The 23,713-nt window shown below is 32.9% G+C and overlaps 1 protein-coding gene across 5 annotated transcripts in view; it reads right to left on the minus strand.

Moving 5' to 3' along the window:
* LOC111000702 (dystrophin, isoforms A/C/F/G/H) overlaps positions 1 to 23,713 on the minus strand; it is a 328,798-nt gene that overhangs the window by 198,137 nt on the left and 106,948 nt on the right. For all 5 annotated transcript variants that reach the window (XM_045631069.1, XM_045631068.1, XM_045631072.1 and 2 more), the window contains 3 exons: positions 19,516 to 19,727; positions 17,755 to 17,909; positions 17,076 to 17,217 (listed from right to left, as the gene is read on the minus strand). In XM_045631069.1, coding sequence (XP_045487025.1) covers positions 17,076 to 17,217; positions 17,755 to 17,909; positions 19,516 to 19,727 — 509 coding nt within the window. The remainder of the gene's footprint in view (positions 1 to 17,075; positions 17,218 to 17,754; positions 17,910 to 19,515; positions 19,728 to 23,713) is intronic.

The raw sequence follows: 23,713 nt of genomic DNA on the forward strand, positions 1-23,713 counted from the left end.
ATTTCTTTAAAAGTCTGGCATAATTAATTAAATTAGTTTTTTTTAATAATTAAATTAATTATGCCATACTTTTTTTTTATTTGTTTAACAATTAATTTAACTAATAAAATTAAAAGTCATAAAAGCCTATCTAATGATTGTAAATTCGCTTCCGAGTTCGCTGTAGCAATTAGTATATTTATTAAATTTGCCAGAGTCGACCCCTGGCGAGGTTAAGTGAACACTTGAGGGAATGTTAAGAGACCTTTCACCTTTACTCAGAGAGTAAAGCGTCTAAGTAATTCTTATCTTCAATAGATTTCTAATAAAGATAATGCATTTTTTTGTCAGCGGCTATAACAATATTTCCATGATAATCCTAATAAATATTATAAATGCATTTATGTTCCGTATGGTCACATTAAATTCTGTTGTATTTTGTTATTTGGCGAATAATGTGCGTGTAAAAATTTACTCAATTGCTTCAACATTACATCTAATCCAATAAATATTGATGTGTCAAAAGTCTGAGATTAGGGTTATATATTTTACACACACTTAAATAGGTATATTTCGACGGCTTCAGGTTGATAAATCTCATCAAGTCTATTAGCAAAGACGTGTGTTAAATATAATTCTGACGTGCACTTAATATGTGTATAAATAAAATAGTTGTAAGCTTAATCAAAACTGTCTAATACTATATAATAAAAATCATTTGATTAGCGTTAAGAAAAAATTAAAGTAGGTATAAAAGAGTGTTATAATAAAGATTATTTATAAAATATGTTTACTTAACGATATTTTAAACAAATATATTTAAACCCTATTGTTGGGATTTTGATGGTGTTATTTTGCCATGAAGCAATTTTTAAGAATTAACTGCTACATGTACCCACACACTCATTGCATTCAGGCGTATTGAAAAAGTAAAAAAAAAACACAAAAATAATTAAAAGAAGACGAAAGTAAATTATATAATTTTATGGAATTTACTAATAAGTTTTTTTGTTAACTGGGCAGCCTGACACAGGTATTTTTTACTTAAGAGGTTTCCAAATCTTATACATTATAATGAATTGTTGTTATACAATTGTGTGTTTGTTACTATACCATTGATTTCTCTATACTAATAGAAAATCCAGATAGGAAGTTGGACGCATTGAAGACATTATTAATTAGTAAATATTTGACAGTATAATATTACTAACACTATTGTGTTGTTATTAAAATAGACGGAGCTGACTTTATGACGAATTTATAATAAAATTCTTCGACATAATTTAATAAAATAGAATGCCTATATCTGAGTTTAATAATACAAATGTATGGCACAATAGCAATTTTGAAATTAGAAAGGAACAATGTATCTACTTTGCAATATATTTAATAAAACTGATCCTGAAAATGGCAGAAACTTGACTGAGTGAGTAGAATAAAAAATGGAAAATATATTTTGTTCAATATTAAAAACACGGGAAGTCATATTTTCGCAGCCGCGACGCAATCGACCTAATTATGAAGACCTCTTTAAAATGCTGCGTATTCCGCCATGTTGGATTTTATTAAGACGTTTAATTATTAAATCTAATATTTTATGACTACGTGGCTTCAGCCCGCACCCACAATGGGGCTTTGCGGGATATTTCTGCAGGTCTTACATAGAATTTTCTAAGAAGCTCGTGTCAATTTTTTTTTATTATTTAAAAAAAAATTTAATCCAACCCAAAACCTGCGAGTTTATATGGCAGTGTTTAATTAGGCTTCTTCAAGAAAATAGTATCATCAAGTATAAAATGCCGTTTCAAACCTTGTGACTACATACTAAAACGACTCAAAATTATTCACATCTGATTCTCATACCCACTTTTTCATTGTCTTATAAAAAATCTTTATCAGTTAAGGGTATATACAAACTATAGTACTACACACACACACATATATTTATTTTAAGGGAATAAAATATTACGACAATAAGACGATTTTTTTAAAATTATTTACACATTAATTGTCGAGATTTAGAGCTTGTAGAAATTGATATTAAATAAACATTTTAATAGTTTCAAGTTGACTTACATCAAAATATTTTCTACGAGAAAACATTTAGTAACGAGTTAATAGTAGTCATGAAGCGTGTGTCTGCATGCAAATAGGAAGTAACGGCTCAATCAAGCAGGCCCAGAGGAACAAGGTGGAAAAATCTAAATTTAATGAAAGCCCGAGCGCGCCATGAATAAGCAATGCGACAACCCTCCACTCGCCGTTACTCTACGACAATCTCATATTTCCTGACAGGATCTAGATTTTTCATCATCAAGTTTGGGAAAATGTATTGAAAAAAGTAAATAAATTTGAATTAATATGTATTTACAAAACATTAAAAAAGAACCTTTTATTCATTTCTGTGAACGAGCGTCTAAGAAATTATTAGTATTCAATAGTCACATAATGTTGAAACATTTTTTGTAAATAATATTGTACATATTGTTAGAAATTAATATTTTTATTTTATATAGCTTATTTTCAAATAAATTCTTGACACAATGTACATAACCAACTTACTCTAAATTTTATTGCTAAGTGAATGTAATTCTTTGATAAATAAAGTATCTTTGGACCGATAAATTGTTGGAAGCGAAATCAAGAGCGCGGTGTCGCGGCCTCTGAGATGAGTACATGTTGGAACTGTCTGAGATGGTTTCAGTGCCTAAAATGGGATAAATCTAGGCACTAAAACCACCACACTACCACAATGTTCATCAATGCACTGGTAGGGTAAGCTAGCTTCTTCGGGAACCTTCTGACTGATTTTAAAAGGAAATAGCGATTGATGAAGAAATAATATCTAATACGACCAAAGAAAGACAGACGTATATTTAAAACTATATATTTCGCAAAAAAATATACATGGACACTCGGATGGTCCCTAAATCAACACATACGCCATCTAGTGTCGTTATCTCTGACCCAATCTCTCCTGACCCTCCCACGGACTGTCACAGCAAAGTAAACCCTAAAGCAGGTAGGTTTAGGTTGCGTATCAAATAACAATGCTTTATCTTGAAATATGATCGGTAAATCAATGAAGTGAACTTATGTCTCATCTCATAACCTTTGCTATCTTTATTTAAAAAATAATATTATTATATATTTAAAGTTAAGTTTCTATTTTGTTAAAATTCATCTATGGCTAGTCCTCAAACTAGGGAGTCCCCGTGTAGTGTGTACCTAGGTAACAATTATTCAGTGGTAAATGGCGGAAAAATGGTGTTAAACTAATTGTTCGGATTAATACCGATTAATAAGCTGAGTTTCAGCATCGGCCGTCGAGGCAGAACACGAAATTTCACCCGTATCATCTCGACGTCCGCCGTTCCACAACTGCGCGTTTTACTAGGCAGGTTTTGCCGCGCAACACCACTTTGTGGAACAAGCTGCCCGCTAAAGTATTTCCGAACCAATTCGACTTAGGGTCCTTCAAGAAAAGAGCGTACCAATTCTTGAAAGGCGGGCAACGCACTCGCTAGTCCTCTGACATTGAGAGTGTCCATGGGCGGCGGTATCACTTAACATCAGGTGTGCCTCCTGCCCGTTTGCCCCCTGTTCTATAAAAAAAATAAAACCGTACATATAATCTTGACGTTCATAAGTGTACCTACTTGTTTGCCTATATGAATAAAGATATTTTGTTTGTTTGTTAAAAGACGCTCATGTCACGTTTAGTTATACTAAAAGCACAGGCGATGCTTGAAGCAATTTCTCAAAACATAAAACTTCATAGAGCTACACAAAACTATTTATTCCAGTCCAGTTGGCATCTTATTTAATTTATCTAACCGTACGAGTCAGAGCAAGTCACAGCTTCCAAATGGTATATCATACATTCACTTCCACGATTCTCAGTAAAAATTGCATCAAAATTAATATAAAAGAGCGCACGCGGGCCATCTAACTCAACGTTTTCCTAGAATCCACGGAATTTTCTTGATATTTTCCTTCCGAAGTCCACTCGCGCCGCACATACATTCTCAGTGTTATTGAACGGCAGACTACTGCTGACAAATTGTTTGAAGCACGATTTCGTTCGCTATATTTTCAATATTATTTTAGGTAATAATTTTGTATACGCGTATTGTTAGAAATCAACCATGACGAAATCACACACAAAAAAATAAATTTAACTTAACATCTTATTTCACGACATCAACTATATTCATGTTATACCCATTATTTTTTTAATACTTATTATGCGAGTCTGATCTTATCTACGACACAACTTTATTAGATTCCTTTTGAAAATGCTACAAAATTCAATGTAGTACAAACTATGAATTCTTTTATATAAAATTGTATGAACAAAATTGAATGAAAGCTTATTGCGTCAAAATGAAGTCTTTTCTTCAATTATACTGGATGATGTATCGGTCTAACGTGCCCATCTCTACTTTAAGCTCAACCGAATCCCACAGTTTACGTTTATTAAGTTAATAAAAAACTACAGTAACATTTGTAATTTTAAAAAACCGCTTAATTTCGGTATACAAAATTATAAGTTTTCATTTATTTGTACGTATTTTAGAAGCTGAATAGTCTAAATTTACGAAGGTTTTTGGGATTATATTCAAGATTCCCTTAGATTGTTAAAATATTCTATGTACTGTGAGATCACTCGATTAACGGCCCGCTGGCTGTTATAATATTATAAAATTTAATTTAAAGCCTACAAAAATCTGTTTTAAAACTAATACTTTTAAGCGTACCGTTATAAAAATATTTTTGACGTCTATTACTACGGTATAGCAAGCTACGTAGCATCGTAGAACATTTCTGATGTGTTGGCTTTACAATGTAGCACTGCTACGCGCTACACCTCTACACAATATCGCTTTATAGTATTTTATACTACCGGCTTTAGGCGAGGCTTTTAATTACCCTGGTACGTTATTTTGACTTATAGAAAGTAATATTAAAGTAATTATCATTATCTATACAAATAGTTCTCAATTGAATGTTATTATTAAATAAAATTGCGTTTTGTTGTTAATTTAATAGCACACCTATAACGATTTAAATATTGTCACATTGTTCATAGTCAACAAAATAATCATTATAATTTGACTGTATAAAGTTTTGTATAATGTCTTTAGAGAAAGGCATTAAATCCATGGCACAGTTTTAAGTATCTACGAGCGGTACATTTACTTATTTTAATGACGGATATTCAAATTATGTTGGTACCGTTAAGTTTACGCCCTCGTTGCTACTCTCTTATGTATTAAAAAAATTCATATCTAAAATAATTAAACAATGCAAAATCGGTTGATATACATAGAACTTCGTTACAATTGCGCGGTTACTGAGTAGTATAATCTCGCTTGAGCGCGTCGAGTAGCCACACAATATTCTTTATCGATGACATTAAGTGGTACGTAGCTCCGGAAAACATGATGCGGACAAAAAAGGTTACAATGAATTTAAATGAATGTTGTTAGGATTCGGATTAAACTGCTCGCACCGAAATTACGAAGTTGCATTTACATAGGACGACATTTTAACTAAATTTTTTTGTATAGTTTATTGTGTCGCTAAAATTATTTTTTACGTAGTGATAAAATATGTTTTTCTGTATTACTTATAAAAAATAAAAGCACGTGTAAGACTTATTGGTTATATGATACAATAATTAGTGACTTTATTATACCTGCAATAGATTTGCTTAAATTTCTTTCACATATTATATAGTTTATGTACACGTAGGCAGTCCTTAATTGTAAAAGTTACTTTACTTTGTTTACAGATTTGATTGTACAGTAGGCAACACAAATAGACTAAAGATAGCTTTTTAATTAGGTAGTATGTATATACAAAAATCTAAATCCTTCATAACTTCTAACTACTTAAATAAATTTAAGTTTTATTTGCCTTAAAACGCAAATTAGTACTCTTAGCATTTAGAGGTTTTCTTTTAACTACCTTACTCTTATCTACAAAAGGAAAACCCGTGTTTTCATGTAATGAGCTTCCATTCCGTTCACCCATGTAATCAAGAAACCGGTATAAATGAAATTTAGTCGCGTTTTATTATTTTAAACATATAGAATAAAAACCTCAGATGCTGGTCTGCGGCAGATATGTAATCTTTTATTAATTGCACTTATTATTATAGAACTTGTCAAAGTCAAAGTCAAAAATCATTTATTCATATAGGTAACATAATGTACACTTATGAACGTCTAAATAAAATATATACATTAAATTAATCTAATTTTAAATTTACTGCCAGTTCTCAAATCAAGGGCGTTGAACGGAAAAGAAGAACTGGCAATAAACTCTCCGCCATTCTTTTTAATCGCCAATCGTTTTTTTTACACAATGTTTGTAAAGAGCTGCAACCATTACACAATGTTCCATATACCATCTTGAGTAATAAAGAATAATAAATTAAATTAAAAACAAAGATTTGTCCTCTATCAGTAGGAGGCATGGTGAAATAAGAGCACGCACTTACATACTCGTGAGAACAACACGCAAATACGTACGTAAATTCTTGAACTTAGCACGTTATTAATACGATATCTGATACAGTGGTTGCGGCTTAATTTGGTAATATAATTGTAACCCTAGCTCAAACATGTAGGTACAAACTGAAATACGTATTTTATAAAAAGTCAATTTTTTTTTAATCTATAAAATAAACCGAATTTTCTGAACACGTCTTTGCTAAATACTTGAAGAAGGTTAGCCGACTGAGCCTCAGGCCCAGTTCAGTCCAAAAATGGAAGTCATTGCGTCAAATCGTCAAGTATACTTCACAAAAGAAACGCCAATGATCAAGATTTTTTTTTCCTATATACATGTGTCTTCACTAAGACATCATGGAACATTACGATCTAGCCTAACTTAAGACTAATGAGTAATTTAAGTCTAACCTAATTTACTAAAAAGGATTATTGATCAAGATGCGTAAACAATTCCATCTCATACTTTTTTATATGTACTTAAAAGGTACTCTCTCTCTCTCAGGTAACAAATAATTCATAGAAGCCCATAAAGCGAGGCGGTCGTTTTTGCGAATCATTTAATAGAAAGTGAAGTATTCAAATCTCAGGTTTCGCGTGATCCGTGATATTTCATATTGAAACAAAGGGGGGATTCTTCAGGAAAGAGGTCAATAGGTCTCAGGGACCGCGCGGCCGTGCGGTCGAAACGACCCCGCGCTAAGTGCTCTGTGAAAATCATTTTTTTAATGCTAGTTTCATTTCTGAATTTCATTTTTAACATTTTTACTTTTGTTAAACGATGCAACTGTTTTCATTGTATCAAAAAATTTAAATTTGGAACAGTTAAGGGAATAACTTCCTTATCTAGTCTTACAATACCCAGTCGTCAATTATTATTAGCAAAAATAAGTTGCGGGCTATATATGAGTCTAAAGGTTTTATCTGACATTGCATAAAAATATTTACTTATATTTCATATGTAGGGTAACCCTGAAACGCAATGGATCCTAAACATGCTCAGTCTTACATTTGATGTATTATAAAATCAGAATATATGAATGGTTTGAGGAACAGGAAAACTTTGACACCTACGCAGTTTCAAATATTCTACATGAAAAGCGTAAGTCATTATTTCTCTTGAAAACTTCCACGATTCTTAATAAAAAAATGGGAAGTTTTATTTTTATTCCTTATTATTTTTACTTACATCTGGTGCGCTAAATATATTTTAAATACAATAAAAATGTAATGATAAATATAGTCATAAAACTTATGGAGTGGCGCAATGCAAATGGCTAGGAGTTTGACGCCAGGTGATTTCAAAAGTTATCAGTCCACAGACCTTACGGAATATATAATTCGATTTAATTCAATTATTCAACATTCAGTGAACTCGGGACACCAGCCAGGTTTCAACTAATCATTTCTAAATTTACAGCGAGATAAAGCGAACTTACTGATTGTTAATTGTTCACAGTCTAATTTCAAAGCGATGCGATAACACTAATTTTCCAATTCTATTGGCTTGAAAATGACAACATTTCCTATTTATATTGAAGTCTATAGCATCTATAAATTAAATCCGACCACTTGCATAACTTTAACTCGATAAAAGGTACCATTTATGACAAAACAATTTTGTATATGTACAGATAATTCTCTGAGCATTTACATGTTTATACATATATTTGGAGTTACGAATATTAACAGACTATGTAGCATGTAAAAAATAGCATTAATGAGTTTTTGCTTAAAATATGTATGCTAAAATAAACATATCTTATCAATTTATTTACTTAACAGTATCGGGCCGTAATGTTGAAGAAAACATGTATTATCTGTTCCAGTACTCACAATCGTTAATTTTTACCGTATGTAAATCAATGTTTAATTTACATAAGGTATAAATATAAATTAAAAAATACACATATTAAAATAGTTTCAACAAAAACTCGCATTGTTGATACAAAATCTAATAGTTACACTGAAAATAAAGCATTTTACGAGTAAAAATTTGAATTGGAATGTATTTCAGTGAGTTCGCTCGCTACACGCACAGTTTTATTAACCACTGCATATTCCAGTTTAGTTTACTTCACTGTGATTCGCGAGTTCGTTTGATTTATAAACTCATATAAACACCGTTACTACCATATATATCTATAAAGTATGGATTATCTATTAAGAATAAAAAGCTAATAATTTTAAACCTGATGCCCGAAAATTGACGGAAAAATATTAAAATAAATTGAGTTGAGCTAGGAAATTAAATATTTAATATTGTATAAAATTGTGCTTGTCTGGAAGAAATCGCTCTAAAGCGATAAGGCCGCCAGTTGTTGCTTTTCATTAATTTATGTTTAGTATATATTTTTTTACCTTCTATGTAATGCAACGAAGAGTTAATTTTATTCATTAAATTCTTGACATAATCTGCTAAACTTTATACGTAGATCTCGAATCATATTATTGGGACATCCAAACAATGCTCAAAACACAAAAGGCTCTTGTTAATATTGCATAAATCAAATATTAAAGTGTCATTCAAAATAAAGAAAATAGTTTCAAATAATTATTTATAACATTCGAGTAATATATATAGTTATGAAAATATTAACTCAGCTATTTAAAGGATCATTATCTAAAGTAAAATAATATTTGTGAAAAGACATTCACAAGTACCTGAAACAAGTGTTTGACTTCACATAACAACGTAAAACGACCTCCAGCTAACACAACGCTACACTCGGCTTATGAAAATATGCTTTGTTTCTCGCGTTTACTTTAATCTAGCTCAAATTAATTAAAACGCACGCGGTGTGCACTATTTAATTATTATTTCAAAAAACACGTCATTACACGGCTTTATATTGTTGCTGAATTTGTTATTTCAAACATAAACAAAGCCCTTCATGTTAAGATAAAATTTACATATAATTAGCAAGTAAGTAAAGTACTATAATACTGTAAACATTATAAAATTAGAACACTCATAAATGGAGTTAAGAATCACCTGTGAAAATCTCTCCTGTGCATCCAAAATGTCAATGAACAAGGAAAGTTTATGATCCATGATGGGAAAACCATTTCTAGGTTGCTGAAGTAGATGCCGCACCGCTTCCCTTACAGCTGCCGGTGTACTCGGAGTCATTGGCGTACCCATGTGTGTACCCATACCCATGGGCGGGTGTACGCTCATGAGCGCGGACAACCCATGGAACGTAGCAGACATCTTTGGCGGGTTCTGTCCACCGCCGGGTAAAGATAGCCTACGCGAAGTAGACGGAGGCACTGCACCATAACCGTTCGTCATAATCGCGGGTCTTTGCAACTGATAGTCACTGCGAGAGGACGGTAAGAAAGGCGCGCGAGCCGGGACAGTGGGCACGGGCCGTCGCGGGACGGGTTGCAGCAGCGGAACGGGCCAGTCATCGTCAATGGACCCCAGAGAGTGGGGCCGCCGCACCACCTCGGGGATTTGCCGCGGAGACACCACACTCTGGGGCCGCCTCGGCCGACGCTCTGGTTGGATTGGGTTAGGTGGTGTGTAAGGTGAGAAGCCACCAAAATCATCAGTAATAGGATGTGGAGGCTTTGTATCCGGCGCGGGCGGGGGAGGATCATCCCATCGTGGCCATGCGAGGGTCAACGAGTCCGGCTTCCGGGGCGGCGCGGGCCTGGGCCTGCCCGCCCCCTCGGTCATGGCTGCCGCAGGCAGGGTCACATGGCGCGAAGCGTGCGTCGCGCACGGCGTCCGCCGGCCGACTGACGGGATGCTTGCATCGCGCGGCGCCCCGCTGCAGCGCGTGTTTTGGTTTCAGGCGTTAACTACAGAGTCCGCGTATACAGAGAGCTTTCGTAGATCATCTACGAATCGTAGCAAATCACAATATTTCGTTGCACTTTTGCGTTATAGCTCAACAACTTTATAATAACACATGAAATGTATACACGATTTATCTATGAATATAAGTTATGTTTTTATGTACATGCTAGTAGAATTATTAAACAGAGTTTCACGATTAAAAGACAAAACAACATACAAAAATAGTTTTTTTTTAAATAAACTTATAGCCCTTATATTTATAACGTGAGAAGAGTGTTAGTATTTTAATGAAAAGTGCGAAATATACATGCCGTAGGTGCTCTATGCGTCAACAGTTCTGTGGGTCGAGTTTACTTTCAAAGGTAAATGGGGCAGGCATGGTGGGGCGAACTCGCCCCTAAACCTATTAGAGCTAGTCGTGACACCGTTACGTCAAACTTTATTAACAACATCTCTGACACTATCAGTTTCAACTAACGATATGTGATATAGAAAACATATCTATTAAAAGTAAATAAATAAATCCTTATTAACAATAATAAATAAATAGAACAAATATATCCTAATGCTGTTTTAATACTATAATACGTGATCACTTATTTCACACACCCTCACACTGGTTCGCACACGACCAACACATGCTTTAGATTTATTTCGTTTATAAGGTTAGTTTAGTCTTAGCATGTAGTCACTATTTTGTATATTTTCTGCTCGCGATGGAAGTCTAGTGACCTGCTAGAACTTTTATAGTCCTAACCTGGAAACCCATAAAATGCAATATTGTGTAGTCACAATATTTTTTCATTACTATCTTATTTTGCTTTTACAAAATACGATACGTAATATGATACGTAGTACCGTTAAAAAATTCTATAATTTAGAGTGTATTTTGAAAGAAAATTTAACGAGTTTATAGAGAGAGACATAGTTATGAGGCTGTTATAAAGTGTAATGCGCTATAAACTCTCTTGTACGTTCTATATCGGACTCTCGTAAATCAACATTTTATGATTTTTCTCTTTATACGGCGCTCTTTCAATACCTTAGCTTATTAAACACACGTTGGTGAGATTTAAACAATAATTTTGGTATTAACTGCTCAGTAATGTAGATGTATTATAAAATAAGTGCGTATCAATTTATTACGATTAACTTAAGATAGACATGATTGAAAACAAAATGAGAAAGTCATATTGTGAAAGTATTTGAAAAACTTATATACTGTGAGTGGTGATTTAATATACTTAGTTTATCTCTGTTATTATCAAAAGTTAATTTAACAACAGTGTGAAACCATAAGGTCCAGGACTCGATTCCCGGCGGAGCAATAGTTTTCTCAGATGGGAATTGTCTAATTGGAGTAACTTCAAACTCATATTAATCGTTATATTATGTGAATATAAAAAACAAATTGTCGTTTATTCCTCAATTACTATCATGTTTCTTCTATGTTTGTTTCTCGGTGTCTTTAAGTGTAAAGATATATGGTATTCAAAATCAAATCAAAAATCATTTATTCACGTACATAATATATACATAACATAATGTACACTTATGAAGATCAAAAAAAAAAGAATATACATTAAATGCTTCTAATTTTACATTTACTGTCAGTTCTCAAATCAAGGGCGTAGAACGGAAGAGAAGAACTGGCAATAAACTCTCCGCGATTCTTTTTAATCGCCAAATTTTTACATTTACACAACATTTGTAAGGAGCTGCAACCATAACACCATGTTCCTTATGACAAACTGAGTAATAAAGAATAATAACTAAATAAATAGATTAAAAACAAAGATTTGTCCTCTATCAGCATGGTGAAATAGGAGCACGCACTTACATACTTGTGAGAACAACACGCAAATACGTAGTAGAAACAACTAATTAACTATTATTATTGAATATAAAAATATTCTATTCTATAATAATTGTGTACGCAGTTGGTTAGTATATACGTACTTTAAATAATAAAAATGCCTTTAAAGTAATTTTGCGTTACATTCAAAGCGATGAGTCAGAAATAGTAAGACGTTGTATAGTCTGAAGACTTACTTCGTGAAGTACATCTATTTATAAAGAGAGTATTGCTCTTGAGTATTAAACTGAATCCTTTAGCGGTTATCTTGTATTGGAATATTTATTTATGGAGTTCAATATTAACCCGTCCATTATGGCTCGTACAACGTGCTACAGCCGCCCTGAACTTATCGAAGCGTATCATTCTTATAAGCGGAGCGATTAGCGATATTTTCAAATAGTATTGCGGAGTGACTATTAGTTTCAATTTATTTCATAGTTTATTGATATCGGTTTGGTAGTTTAGGAGTCCATAGCTGACAAGCAACGTGACACGTAACTTATATTTATTAAAATTGTCGTGCATGTATGACACAAAATAGCCACTTAGAGGACATTCGGGAATGTAATATTAAATGAATAAATCAGTGGCGCTTCAACCTTTTTAGATCTGGGTGGGATTTCTGTATGTTTCATAAATATTAGTCGATCGAATAGGCTAGTAGGTGATATGTCTCCTGCACCTTACACACGCCGTCGACTTTTTGGATCTAAGGTAAGCCGGTAAATGAGTTCGAGCGCCTCGAACTGTGAGGAAATCTCGATGTTTTCCTTCACAGTTCGAGAAAATGTTAAATGTGTACATAGAATGAAAGTTCATTGTTGCACAGCCGGGGTTCAAACTCAAGACTTCAGGAACGAGAGTTGCACGCTGAAACCACTAGGCCAACACTTCTTACAAACGTAATATTAAGCCCTATGACATACATTTTTATTTAACACACACATAGAAAACAAATATTTGATTTAAACAAAATTTCGTACGGCTTAATTGTGTTATGTAATGTTTATTGGCATCAAGTCAACAGATAATATAAGTTTTTATTATTGTGTCATATCGCTCCGCTTTTGCCTGTGCTCTATATACGTACTGGGCTTTCAAAGCATTTAAGTTTGGATATTTCGGTCCAGAATGGATCGAACAGGCGCCAGGCGTCATCATAGTAGCTACATAGTTCTACTATTACAGGATATTCAAAACATTCATTACAAGAGCTGTTTTGGACAATATAGGGTAGGAGTACCTCATAAGAGAACCTTATTGATGCGAGGGAGAATTTTAAATCATTCAATATAAAAAAATCACATGCTATTGATGGAGAAGCCTTAATCTTAGTTATAACATTACATAGTTCAATTATTAAAAGCTTGATTTAATCTGAATAATTTTACAGCACGTAAATAATAAGTATAGTAAGTATGTAATACACAAATCTAAACGAATATAAAATAATAAAGATCATTAAATCATTATTTTTAAACACGATTCGCTAATTAAAGACATTTAAACTGCCGTAAAATACTAAGATTATTTTGAATATTTTAATAGATTCTTTACGCAATTCAAAACATCTAACGCCATTCCGTAACAGACGGAAAAACATATAAAGCTATTTCTCAAGAAGCCACCCGCGCGGAATTTCTTTTAATCCCGATCATAACAAAATAGGAGGAGGAAAAGAAAAGGATCAAAGGAGGTAGGCAGCTTCACTTTAATAGGATGAGAACACGCCTGTGAAAATATTGAGAGAGAAACCGATATTTAAATCGTAAAGGAATATCAGTTTGACAAGTGTGTTTTTTTATATGTATTAAGGAAAAAATCAATCACAGTATGTCATAAAATGAAAGCTCAAGAAATGCCATGTACTATTATAGAAATGGCCAGGAAAATCTGCCAAATCATTAAACGAAAATCTATAGAAATAGTTGACTATTCAGACAACCAATATAGTCTTCTGATTTATTACCTTGCCAGAAAAATATGAAAAGAATAACACGTTCTCATCAGAGTCGAGTTTCCATAAAATATGATGATGTCACAGGGGTCCGTAACTAGCGTCGTTACTCGTTATAGATCAGCCGTCGAACGCCGCATCGTTCGCCGGAAATAGTGTAATATTGGAAGGAAACACGGACTTCTCGATAAAAGCATTCGAGTTTCGAATAATAACGGACGCCACAAAATAAGCTTTTATACTTCATTTTATGTCGTCAATTTAATTTTTTTTTCTTAATATTGTTTTTCTATTCACGAAAGGAACTAGCTTTTATAGACGAAACGAATATTCTTTAATTTGAATAACATTTAAATGATATTCCCTTTACAGAAACAAAATATCACGAAATCCATGTTAATATTGTTTTTGTATCGTAAAATAGCTTGCCATATGCGCATATATATGAGCTTTTAGTTTGGTCTTAAAAAGACATCGAATTTCATGTCAATATCAATAGTAACAAAGCGGTTGTTCTATTCATTTTAGACTAATAACATTTTTTTTCTTCTACTGGACTGGAGGAGGTAATCGGCAATACTGTACTGACTTCAGATCCGAATGTCGTTGGCAAATAAAACTAAAATAGGACTACGCTACTTTTAACACATAGCATCTTTCCGACTCAACTACTCGTATGTGGAACCAGCTTACCTGGATTTTCCAAAATATTAACAAAAAAGAACATACCGATTCTCAAAATTTTGTTCTGTGTTAAAGTAAAACTTACCTATGTGATGATGGGATAATGTTAAGGCCCGGAAGAGCATAACTTACCTGTAACAATAATTATCATAAATAAATTCCTATAACATTTTACGGTTTCATATATTATTTCAAGCGTTCTTAAACAAGCTCTTCATTGGGGAGGTATTAAAATTAATCAGATATTTTGCATCGTTAGTAGTACTATATATACATATATTAATTTTATTTACGTAGTACACAGAATTAAAACTTTCTAATAAAAAATATATATTGTAACCGACTAAATCATGTAAGCAGTCAGCTGAATTATTGCGATATCCAACATTAATATTGGTTGTTTTGAATATTACATAAATATTTTTAACCAATACGTACATTGAATAAAACATTAATGTACGTGAAATAAACCTTCACTTTACATATAAAACTAACTACCTAAATCGTAACGTAACTTTACAAACTTAACGTTACTATAATATAAATTCCTGATGTCTAATTTTCATACAAATAAATTATATTTAAAATAAACGTCTGTTCAGTAAGCGGGCAAGATAACCTAATAAAATACTTGTATAAAGAGTTTCATATTAAAAGCGCAAAACAAATAATTTCTTAAGTGCAAATAATTACAGCATTTCAGTGGAACTCTGCGCAAAACAATTCCTAACTTTGCCCGGATAATTTAAAACTACGCCCAAGTTTTGATTGTGCTATACATTAGCTGCCTTCTGCGTTAATGTTGGTATTAAAATAGTTTCTGGACTAACATTTATATTTACTTTTTAAAATAATTATTGTCGTTTATAAACCGTCGACTGCTTCAGAATATAAAAGCGAGGATTGAAAGAACCGATATGATGTATAGTACTATCCACTAATTAATTTACATACAAACATCTATGAATAACTATTAAGTGACGTCTTATATGTATACTATTTCCCTAACTTATATTATATTCAGTAGAATTTTCAGTACATTGTTTTAAATGTCGACATATTCTAATATTATTGAAATATATATATCTTCATATCAATCTCAAAATGGGTAGTTCAAAACTACCCCCTTATCGTGTACTTTATTTTAGTAAAAATATATTTCAGCGCCCTCTATACGAAAGGGATGGGTAAGTTATTACACCTGATTGTAAATGTGAGATTTTATATACAGAAAAGACAGAAATGTGATGAAAGTGCAAAAGAGAACTTGTAGAAAACGGCATCTATCGGTCATGCCAGAAATCATTATAAGCTGAACTAAGGAATTGGCTCAAGTAATATAAAGATGGCGCACAATTTTTTGTGATAACAAAACGATACAGATGTCGCTGACAACACGTATTAAATGCTTTTCATTTAATAAAAACATAATCAAAAGATAACTGAGATTTAATGAACATCCTTTATGGTTACATTAAAATTATATGACTCTCACACTTTTTATCTTTTAAAATAAAATAAAATCCGTTTATTTTTTAACATAAGATCATCAAGGTATCACTTAATCCACCTAATTAAATTTGAACCTGTAGGCATCCCTACTCATCGGCAAAGAAGACAGAGGGTGTAGGCGAGAAGAAAGGCCGGCATAAAAAACTCTCGGTACTCTTTTAAAAAAAGGAATTCATCAAACAATTCTTATTTTAAAACAAATATAGCAAATTAATTAGAAGTAGCGTGCCCAGCACTAGTCCCAGGCCCTTTTACCAACTGGATAACCGCTTTATAGTAAGCCTTTTTACACAGTTTTTCTTTAATACATTTTTTAAGTTTATTAATAGGCAGAGATAAAAGAGCCTCTGGGATTTTATTTATAGAAGAGTCTCCCCTTTCCCAATATCTACTGCCGACCCAAAGGACCTCTTACCATTCACTTCAAGCTTCTGAGTTCTACCGTGAAGGTAGCAAGTCAGAAAAATACCTTAGGCGTCATGCGACTCCTCCCAAACTTTATCTATATAACTCAACACCGGCATCGGCTGTCGAGCGACCCTTGGTAAAACCGAACTGATTATTATGTAATTATTTGTTTACGTTAAAATGACTTACAAGTTGATTTAATATAGTTTGTTCAAAGATTTGATACTAGAAGTAGGTAGTACGGAAATTGGTCTGAAGTTACCGTGTTTGTACGTATTTTAGGTTGTTGAAATTTTCTGATTCTTCAAGAAATATGTATAAACATTTTATATCTATATATAGATAAAATACCTTGAGCAGATGAGGATCCCTTTCCGCTGCATCCAGCAATGATTCCGCTTCGCTTAGCCAGGCTACAAATTTCTCAAGTGACCGATCAAAGTTTTGCAGGGACGATACTGCTGAGTGGAGTGCTTTTCCACGCGCGATAATACTAAAACAGAAATAACTCAATTAATATTTCTCAACATAAAATAACGCTAATATTGAAAATAAAACCTTATAACGATTATTTGAGCATATTAGCGTTATTTGAACCAAGGCTGTACATTTTGCTCACTTAGGCGAGGCGATATGCGTACTCAATTGATAAACGACAAAATATATTATAAGGCATGCTTTAAAATATTAAGTACATAGTATCAAAAAAATATTTTATACAGAGACAACTGAAGAAAATGTTCCTTAAGTATGAACTTTAGTAACTTCCTAAGTATGAATATCAACGCCATCTGTGTTTAAATGAGAAATTGTGTTCAGTGACCTCTGCTGATTAAACTGTGAACTTATCGCAATAAATTTGATAGACGTTTTCCTCGTTAATTTTAATGTTTAATTTAATTTAATTTAGTTTGCTAAGAGTAGTAACAATCAACAAAAGGCTATATAAGTTTAATAAATCTATAATTTAATATGCATAGTGTTAACATAACATTACTGTATGCATGTAACATTTCATAACATTGCTTACCTATTGTTAAGCTCGTTGTACCGATGATTGATCGCTTCTGTTGCACGTTTGATCCTTGTAGTGTCATCGTTTCGGTACACAGCTATCAGCCTCTGCGTGAGCTGACCGAACAATTCAATCTGATGTTTGTACTGGTGTACTTCCGCATGGAACGACTGAAAATAACAAATAAATTATCAGTACCAATATAATGCGCATAAAGCATTATGTATAAAAACTATTCACTAGTACTAGTAGGGTCTGTTATACTATAAGTATGATGTATACAGAATAATGAGGTCAAAGACTGACGTAGTGGTATCCCAAAATACTAAATAAAAAGTCTAACAAAGGCTCCATTGTCATAAATATTATGTATCCTAACTCTCCAGTATATATTTAGTTCAGCGAATATATGCTTTGAAGATAAAGTTGTCAAAGCTAATAATATTAGTTCATGCAAGCGTAATGAGTTCTTTATTACTTTGGTTCATAAACATATGCTTCTTAAAGATTATTGTTTTATAATATATAAGGTTAATTTGCTTAAATAAACACAGTTTAACATAGAGAATGATAAGACTAGTAGAAAATAAGAAAATATACAGCTGTAGCTACTAATGACGTACGTGATTAAAAGCGGAACATAAGTTTAATGTAATTAAAGAAACTTTTGATTGAATTACTTGTAAGTTCCGAGCTTTCCAGACATGCTGACTTTCAGGGCTTTCAATGTTTTAAAGATTGAATCCTGCAGTTTGATTTAAAACACTTTAAGCCTTTGTTAAAAGCACACTGGTACTTTTCTTTTTTATACCAAATTACGATTAAATAATTGAAAAATCTATAATTTGTATTACTTTGATAACTATTTGTACACCACAGGTATTTTTAAAAACTCTCAAATCTTACTTTTTGCATATCTCAATATTAGTATAGTTTCAATCGTGTTAAAAAAACACAAATTACAAGATTTAGCAATCTATTAAGAACGGTTCAACTTAGATTATATAATTCTGCGTTCGACAGCCCTATGTAGTTGCTAATCACCGCTCGATAGGGGAAAGGGGTTTGCATGTTATTATAACAAGCCAGCCATCAGGGTTGCTTGTGCAATTTATTTTTATATTTTTTTTCAATCTTCTTATACGTCTGTAATAGATTTAGTGAGAAGCTGATATAGATTCAAAGCGATTTAAGTTAGAATTTGGCTGGCTCTTGGACGCAGACTTGCGGTTCGACTCGTTGAGATTAGGTTATGTGATAGCTCAGTTATAGATATCTTGGCTTCATGAAAGCATGAAATAGAATTAAAACTGATATGCGCTGATAGTATGTATTTTATTTTGGTGACGCGATGTGATTTATAAAAAAAATGGTTTAGGCTCTGAGGGCAAATTAAATAGAGATGGTGCGAATCATCTAAATGTCGTATTTTTTATATAGGTTCTTTTTATAGAACAGCGAGCAAACGGTCAGGAGACTTATCATATCTCATGCTCGCGACTGCGCTGTCGGTCCTCTAAGAATTCGTACTCACTTTTCTTGACAACCCTGGAGGTTAATTAAGCCATTCCATCCAAATGAAGGTAAAACTATGTACATATCTAGGCGGATGCCATTAGGCCCGCTCGACTAAATTTCTAAGGACTTGCTTTGCAACAAGTGACCAGAATATGACTTCCGCCAATAAAGAAATTGTCCGCGGTCTACCTTGATCAGTCAGTGGAGTTGGTCGCGGAGAGACACACACAGACACACAGTATATCTATCGATCAATACCTTTTGTTCTCTAAGCTGCATCTCGAGAACGTCAGCTGTGTGCCCAGGCGCAGTCATGGCGGCCAGCCTGGTCTCCATACGCGAGAGCCACGCGTCTGCATCGCGCCTGCGCGCTTCGTATCGCTGCGAATCGCCCAACATGGCGTCGAGTTGAGCCTTTCGCTGGAGTACGCGTGCGTTGGCCTCATCCCAATGCTCTCTTAGAGCGGTCACTGAAAAACAATTGCATAACAAATAACTAAATGAATATTACGAACAAATAATCCACCGCGAAGTATTATTGGGCTGTTGAGCCAAGGAATTCTTTAGTATCTGTAGAGCAGGCAATAATTTGCATTATGAATATTACTAATTATGTATTAACAAGTTTTATTAGAATAATAAAATTAAGACTAAAATTATTTATTTACACAATATTAAAAAATTGTGTTTTAAAAATCTTATAGTATACTGGCTAGTTTAACAAATGATTTAATCTAAGATATTTTTTTTTCTCAAGTAAAATAATAGATATGCATAATTGCGCTCTCTCACTATATAATTCGTACCGTATAGTACTATCGTATCGTATCGTACAATAAGTTACTATAAAATTCCTGTTCAAAGTAAACAATTGCAAAGACTTAATAAGCTTAAGACTTCGTCTCGAGACGAGGTAGCACATTTTCATAGAGATGTTGACTTTTAAAAAATTCACAATTCACTTCGAGCCGAGTTTCTAACATAATATTGAGTTACAGGATAGGTTTGTTCTCCTCTGTCGAAAGCAAAATATAGATACTATGAGAGGTTTTATAATATTTATTAGAAATATGTCTAATTGTTAAATAGTATTTTACCTAAATAAATAACTAATACTATAGCGAGATTGTTTTAGGAATCTCAGATTTATGTTTCGTATGTTGTTATGTTTCGTGATCAATTATTTTTTTAATAGGAAATTAGGTGTTCAGCCTTCTGTGTAAGGCATGCCAGTATCGTCACGTTATTTTCCTTTACCATACGAGGGTTTTTAATGCGCACATACACAGAAACTCCATTGATGCAAAGCCTGGGTTCGAACCTATTTTCAGGGATCGCACGATTTGTTCTCGAAACAATAAATACAGACACATGCGAAAACGGAAAAACAAAAACAATAATTAATATGACTTTTGCCCTATATCAAGATGTATATATGTTGCTTAGTAGCATAATAATGTTTTTATATAATAGGGAGGCAAACGAGCCTACGAGACGTCTATAAAAGGCAGTCAACGCAGCCCATGGAAATCTATTGATCTTTGACGGAAGAATACACTCTATCTTTTAATAGTTAAAGATCGTATCTCTCAGGGAAGACCCCCATCGGGAGTCGATTCCTCAGTTCGCTAGTTCGCAAAAGAGTTGGCAGAAACTCTCCAATTAATAGGTTGTGTCGCCACCATAATGATATTGCACAGAGTTTTGATATTTTTCATGGTTCGCTGGCCTCAGCAAAGAGTAGAATTAGGACTCAGTACCAATAATTTATTTTCTTGTTTATAGTGTTTTCATTCTTTATAGCTATTATTTTTAGATTTTTGTTTGTTTTTTTGTTTTGACACTTTATTGTATTCACTTAATTTCGCTGGTCGTGTCCACATGTCATAGGGACGGCACCGCATTTTTTTATATTTCGAATGTAAGTTGATGTTGACATGTGTTTGTCCTAATTTTGTGGTCCAATAAAAAAAAAAAAAAAGAATGCCTTGATAGTGGAAGACTTCCAGGCATCAAGGTGATGTTGATGATATTGCATTGATTCGGATCCTTTGGTGTTGAAACGAGCCAGGGATCATGACCACTTCTTCACACACACTTTGTAGCGTTGAGGTCCCTTAATTTTTATATTTTAAAACAGCTAAAAGTAAATCCTTTGTTGGGCCGAGAGGTTTAAAACAACACTTCGCTATGTAATGTTTTGAATCCCCGAGGCTTTTAAGCAACAAGAACACTGAACAAAATGAAATAATATTGTTACATTTGATTGCTTGATGATACTACGCATATGTTAAAAGTTTTATACAGGCGCGAAAACGTAAAATTAATAATTAGGTTTCAAAATTGTAAAACAGTTAATTAATAATGGTGATAAATGTAAAGAGAAAGATGATACGGTGATGCGTTGCGTTTCAGAAAATTCTTCTAAAATTAGACTATTTTATAATTTAGTCATACTTTCAACTCTTAAAAGAACACAACAAAGTAATATTTGTTAATCGGTTATAACTTTGCGAAACATTCTTCTAACCTTTGAGCAAAGATCTTAAGTGTAATAGATGTGCACTAGTTTTTGACACTGGAAAGCCGGTTATTTCAGCTGTAATCAGATTGTATAAGAAATAAACTTAATAATTATATACAAAAAATATATCGTTTTATATTTCTTTATAAGGAGTATTTTATTTTGCTTAAAACTTGAGTTCAACCACGTAAATTCTCGATTGAGGTAATGTTTAATTTATCATAAATATTAGGTTATGGGAGCCTTTTGTGGCTACTAATCCATGATTACACTACATTTGTTCGCCGGGTAATCCAAGGTATGCAATATCACTACAGAAGTAGTTTTTACTATATACATATAAAGAAAAAAGTCACGTAGTAAACAACAGCAGAGTGGTAAGAAAAAGTTAAACCAAAACATAAAATCGATTTTTTTTTATAATACAGCATTAGTAAATACATATAAGCCCTAATTTTCAAACGACGTTTGCCAGGTCAGCTAGTATACTATAGATTCGCTAAAACCTTCTACTTTTGAACGTTGGGTTTAAAATAGAATACTGGATTAGCTTCAAAATTTTAAGTTTTTATATTAAACAAGTTAGGACAATTAATGGTATGAAATGTTAATTATTATATGTACCTGGCTTTTTATTATATCAAACTTCACTCATTCTAAACGTACATTATTGTATATATTACCATAATCCCTCTCATGTCAGTGTGTAACCAATTAAACGTAACAAAACATTAATTAATTGAGGCTATATTCATAATATTAGGTTTAAGAATATTTTAAGATATTTGTTTATAAGATATATATCAAAAGGTCTCAAGTAGAAAGCATTTACTTGATATAAGGCTTATATTTACTTAATAAGACGCTACATACAGTTTCTATTTGCCTACGTCTCAAATATTCGGTAATCAAAAATTCAATGAAATGCTTCCAATTTTAGATTAACTGGCAGTTCTCAAATCAAGGGCGTAGAACGGAAGAGAAGACCTGGAAATGAACTCTTCGCCACTCTTTTTAATCGCCAAGTTTTGTTTTACACAGCGTTTGTGAGGAGTTGCAACCATTACATCATGTTCCACATGACATCTTCAGTCATTAATTATAATAATACAAATTAAAAACAAATGTTTTTGTCCTCTATCAGCAGGAGGCACGGTGAAATAGGAGCACGTACTAACATTCTCATGGGAACAACACGTAGTCGTAATAACTAATATCACCGCATACACGAATTCCAGTACCACCAAGAATAGAAGTAGCACGCGTTCACGAGTATGACGCATGGCCAGCCATCGGCCAGCTCGCCATATTTTAAGGAGAGACCCGACGCATGGACGCCGCCTTAAGCAATGACATTTAAGCAAGCAAAACGATCCTTGAAATGTGAACTTGGCTACATAAAGTAATAAAATAGAATGAAAGAGCGTGATTATGAAATTTATACACGTTGTTTTATGATTTTAATTAGGACGAAATCTGCTGTGGAAAGTCAAAATATCCTATTTGTCGCTAATTACTTTTAAGTTCAAAGAGTTGTAGCTTTTTGTCTTCGTTTGCGCTTGTTTTCCTCTTTTATAAGCTTGGACTAATTACTTTTGCTATTATTTTTTCTATAAATGTAATATAAAATGATGTTCATCTGTTAAAACTTCGAAGCCAAAGTATAACGCAATAATATGTATATAAAAGAAAATTATATTTGGAATTAAGTTTACATAACGGAATAAAACAAACCGTACAAACAAATTTTCATTACCTCTAATTCATGTATTTATTTATTTTTTTATTAATGTAATTTCTCTACTCTTATTCATGTATTTATTTATTTTTTTATTCATGTAATTTCTCTACTCTAATTCATGTAGGTAACATAATGAACACATAAGAACGTCAAAAAAGAAATATACATTAAATGCTTCTGTACATTCACTG

Source organism: Pieris rapae, chromosome 14 (assembly GCF_905147795.1).
Source record: "Pieris rapae chromosome 14, ilPieRapa1.1, whole genome shotgun sequence".
NCBI classification, from domain to species: domain Eukaryota; kingdom Metazoa; phylum Arthropoda; class Insecta; order Lepidoptera; family Pieridae; genus Pieris; species Pieris rapae.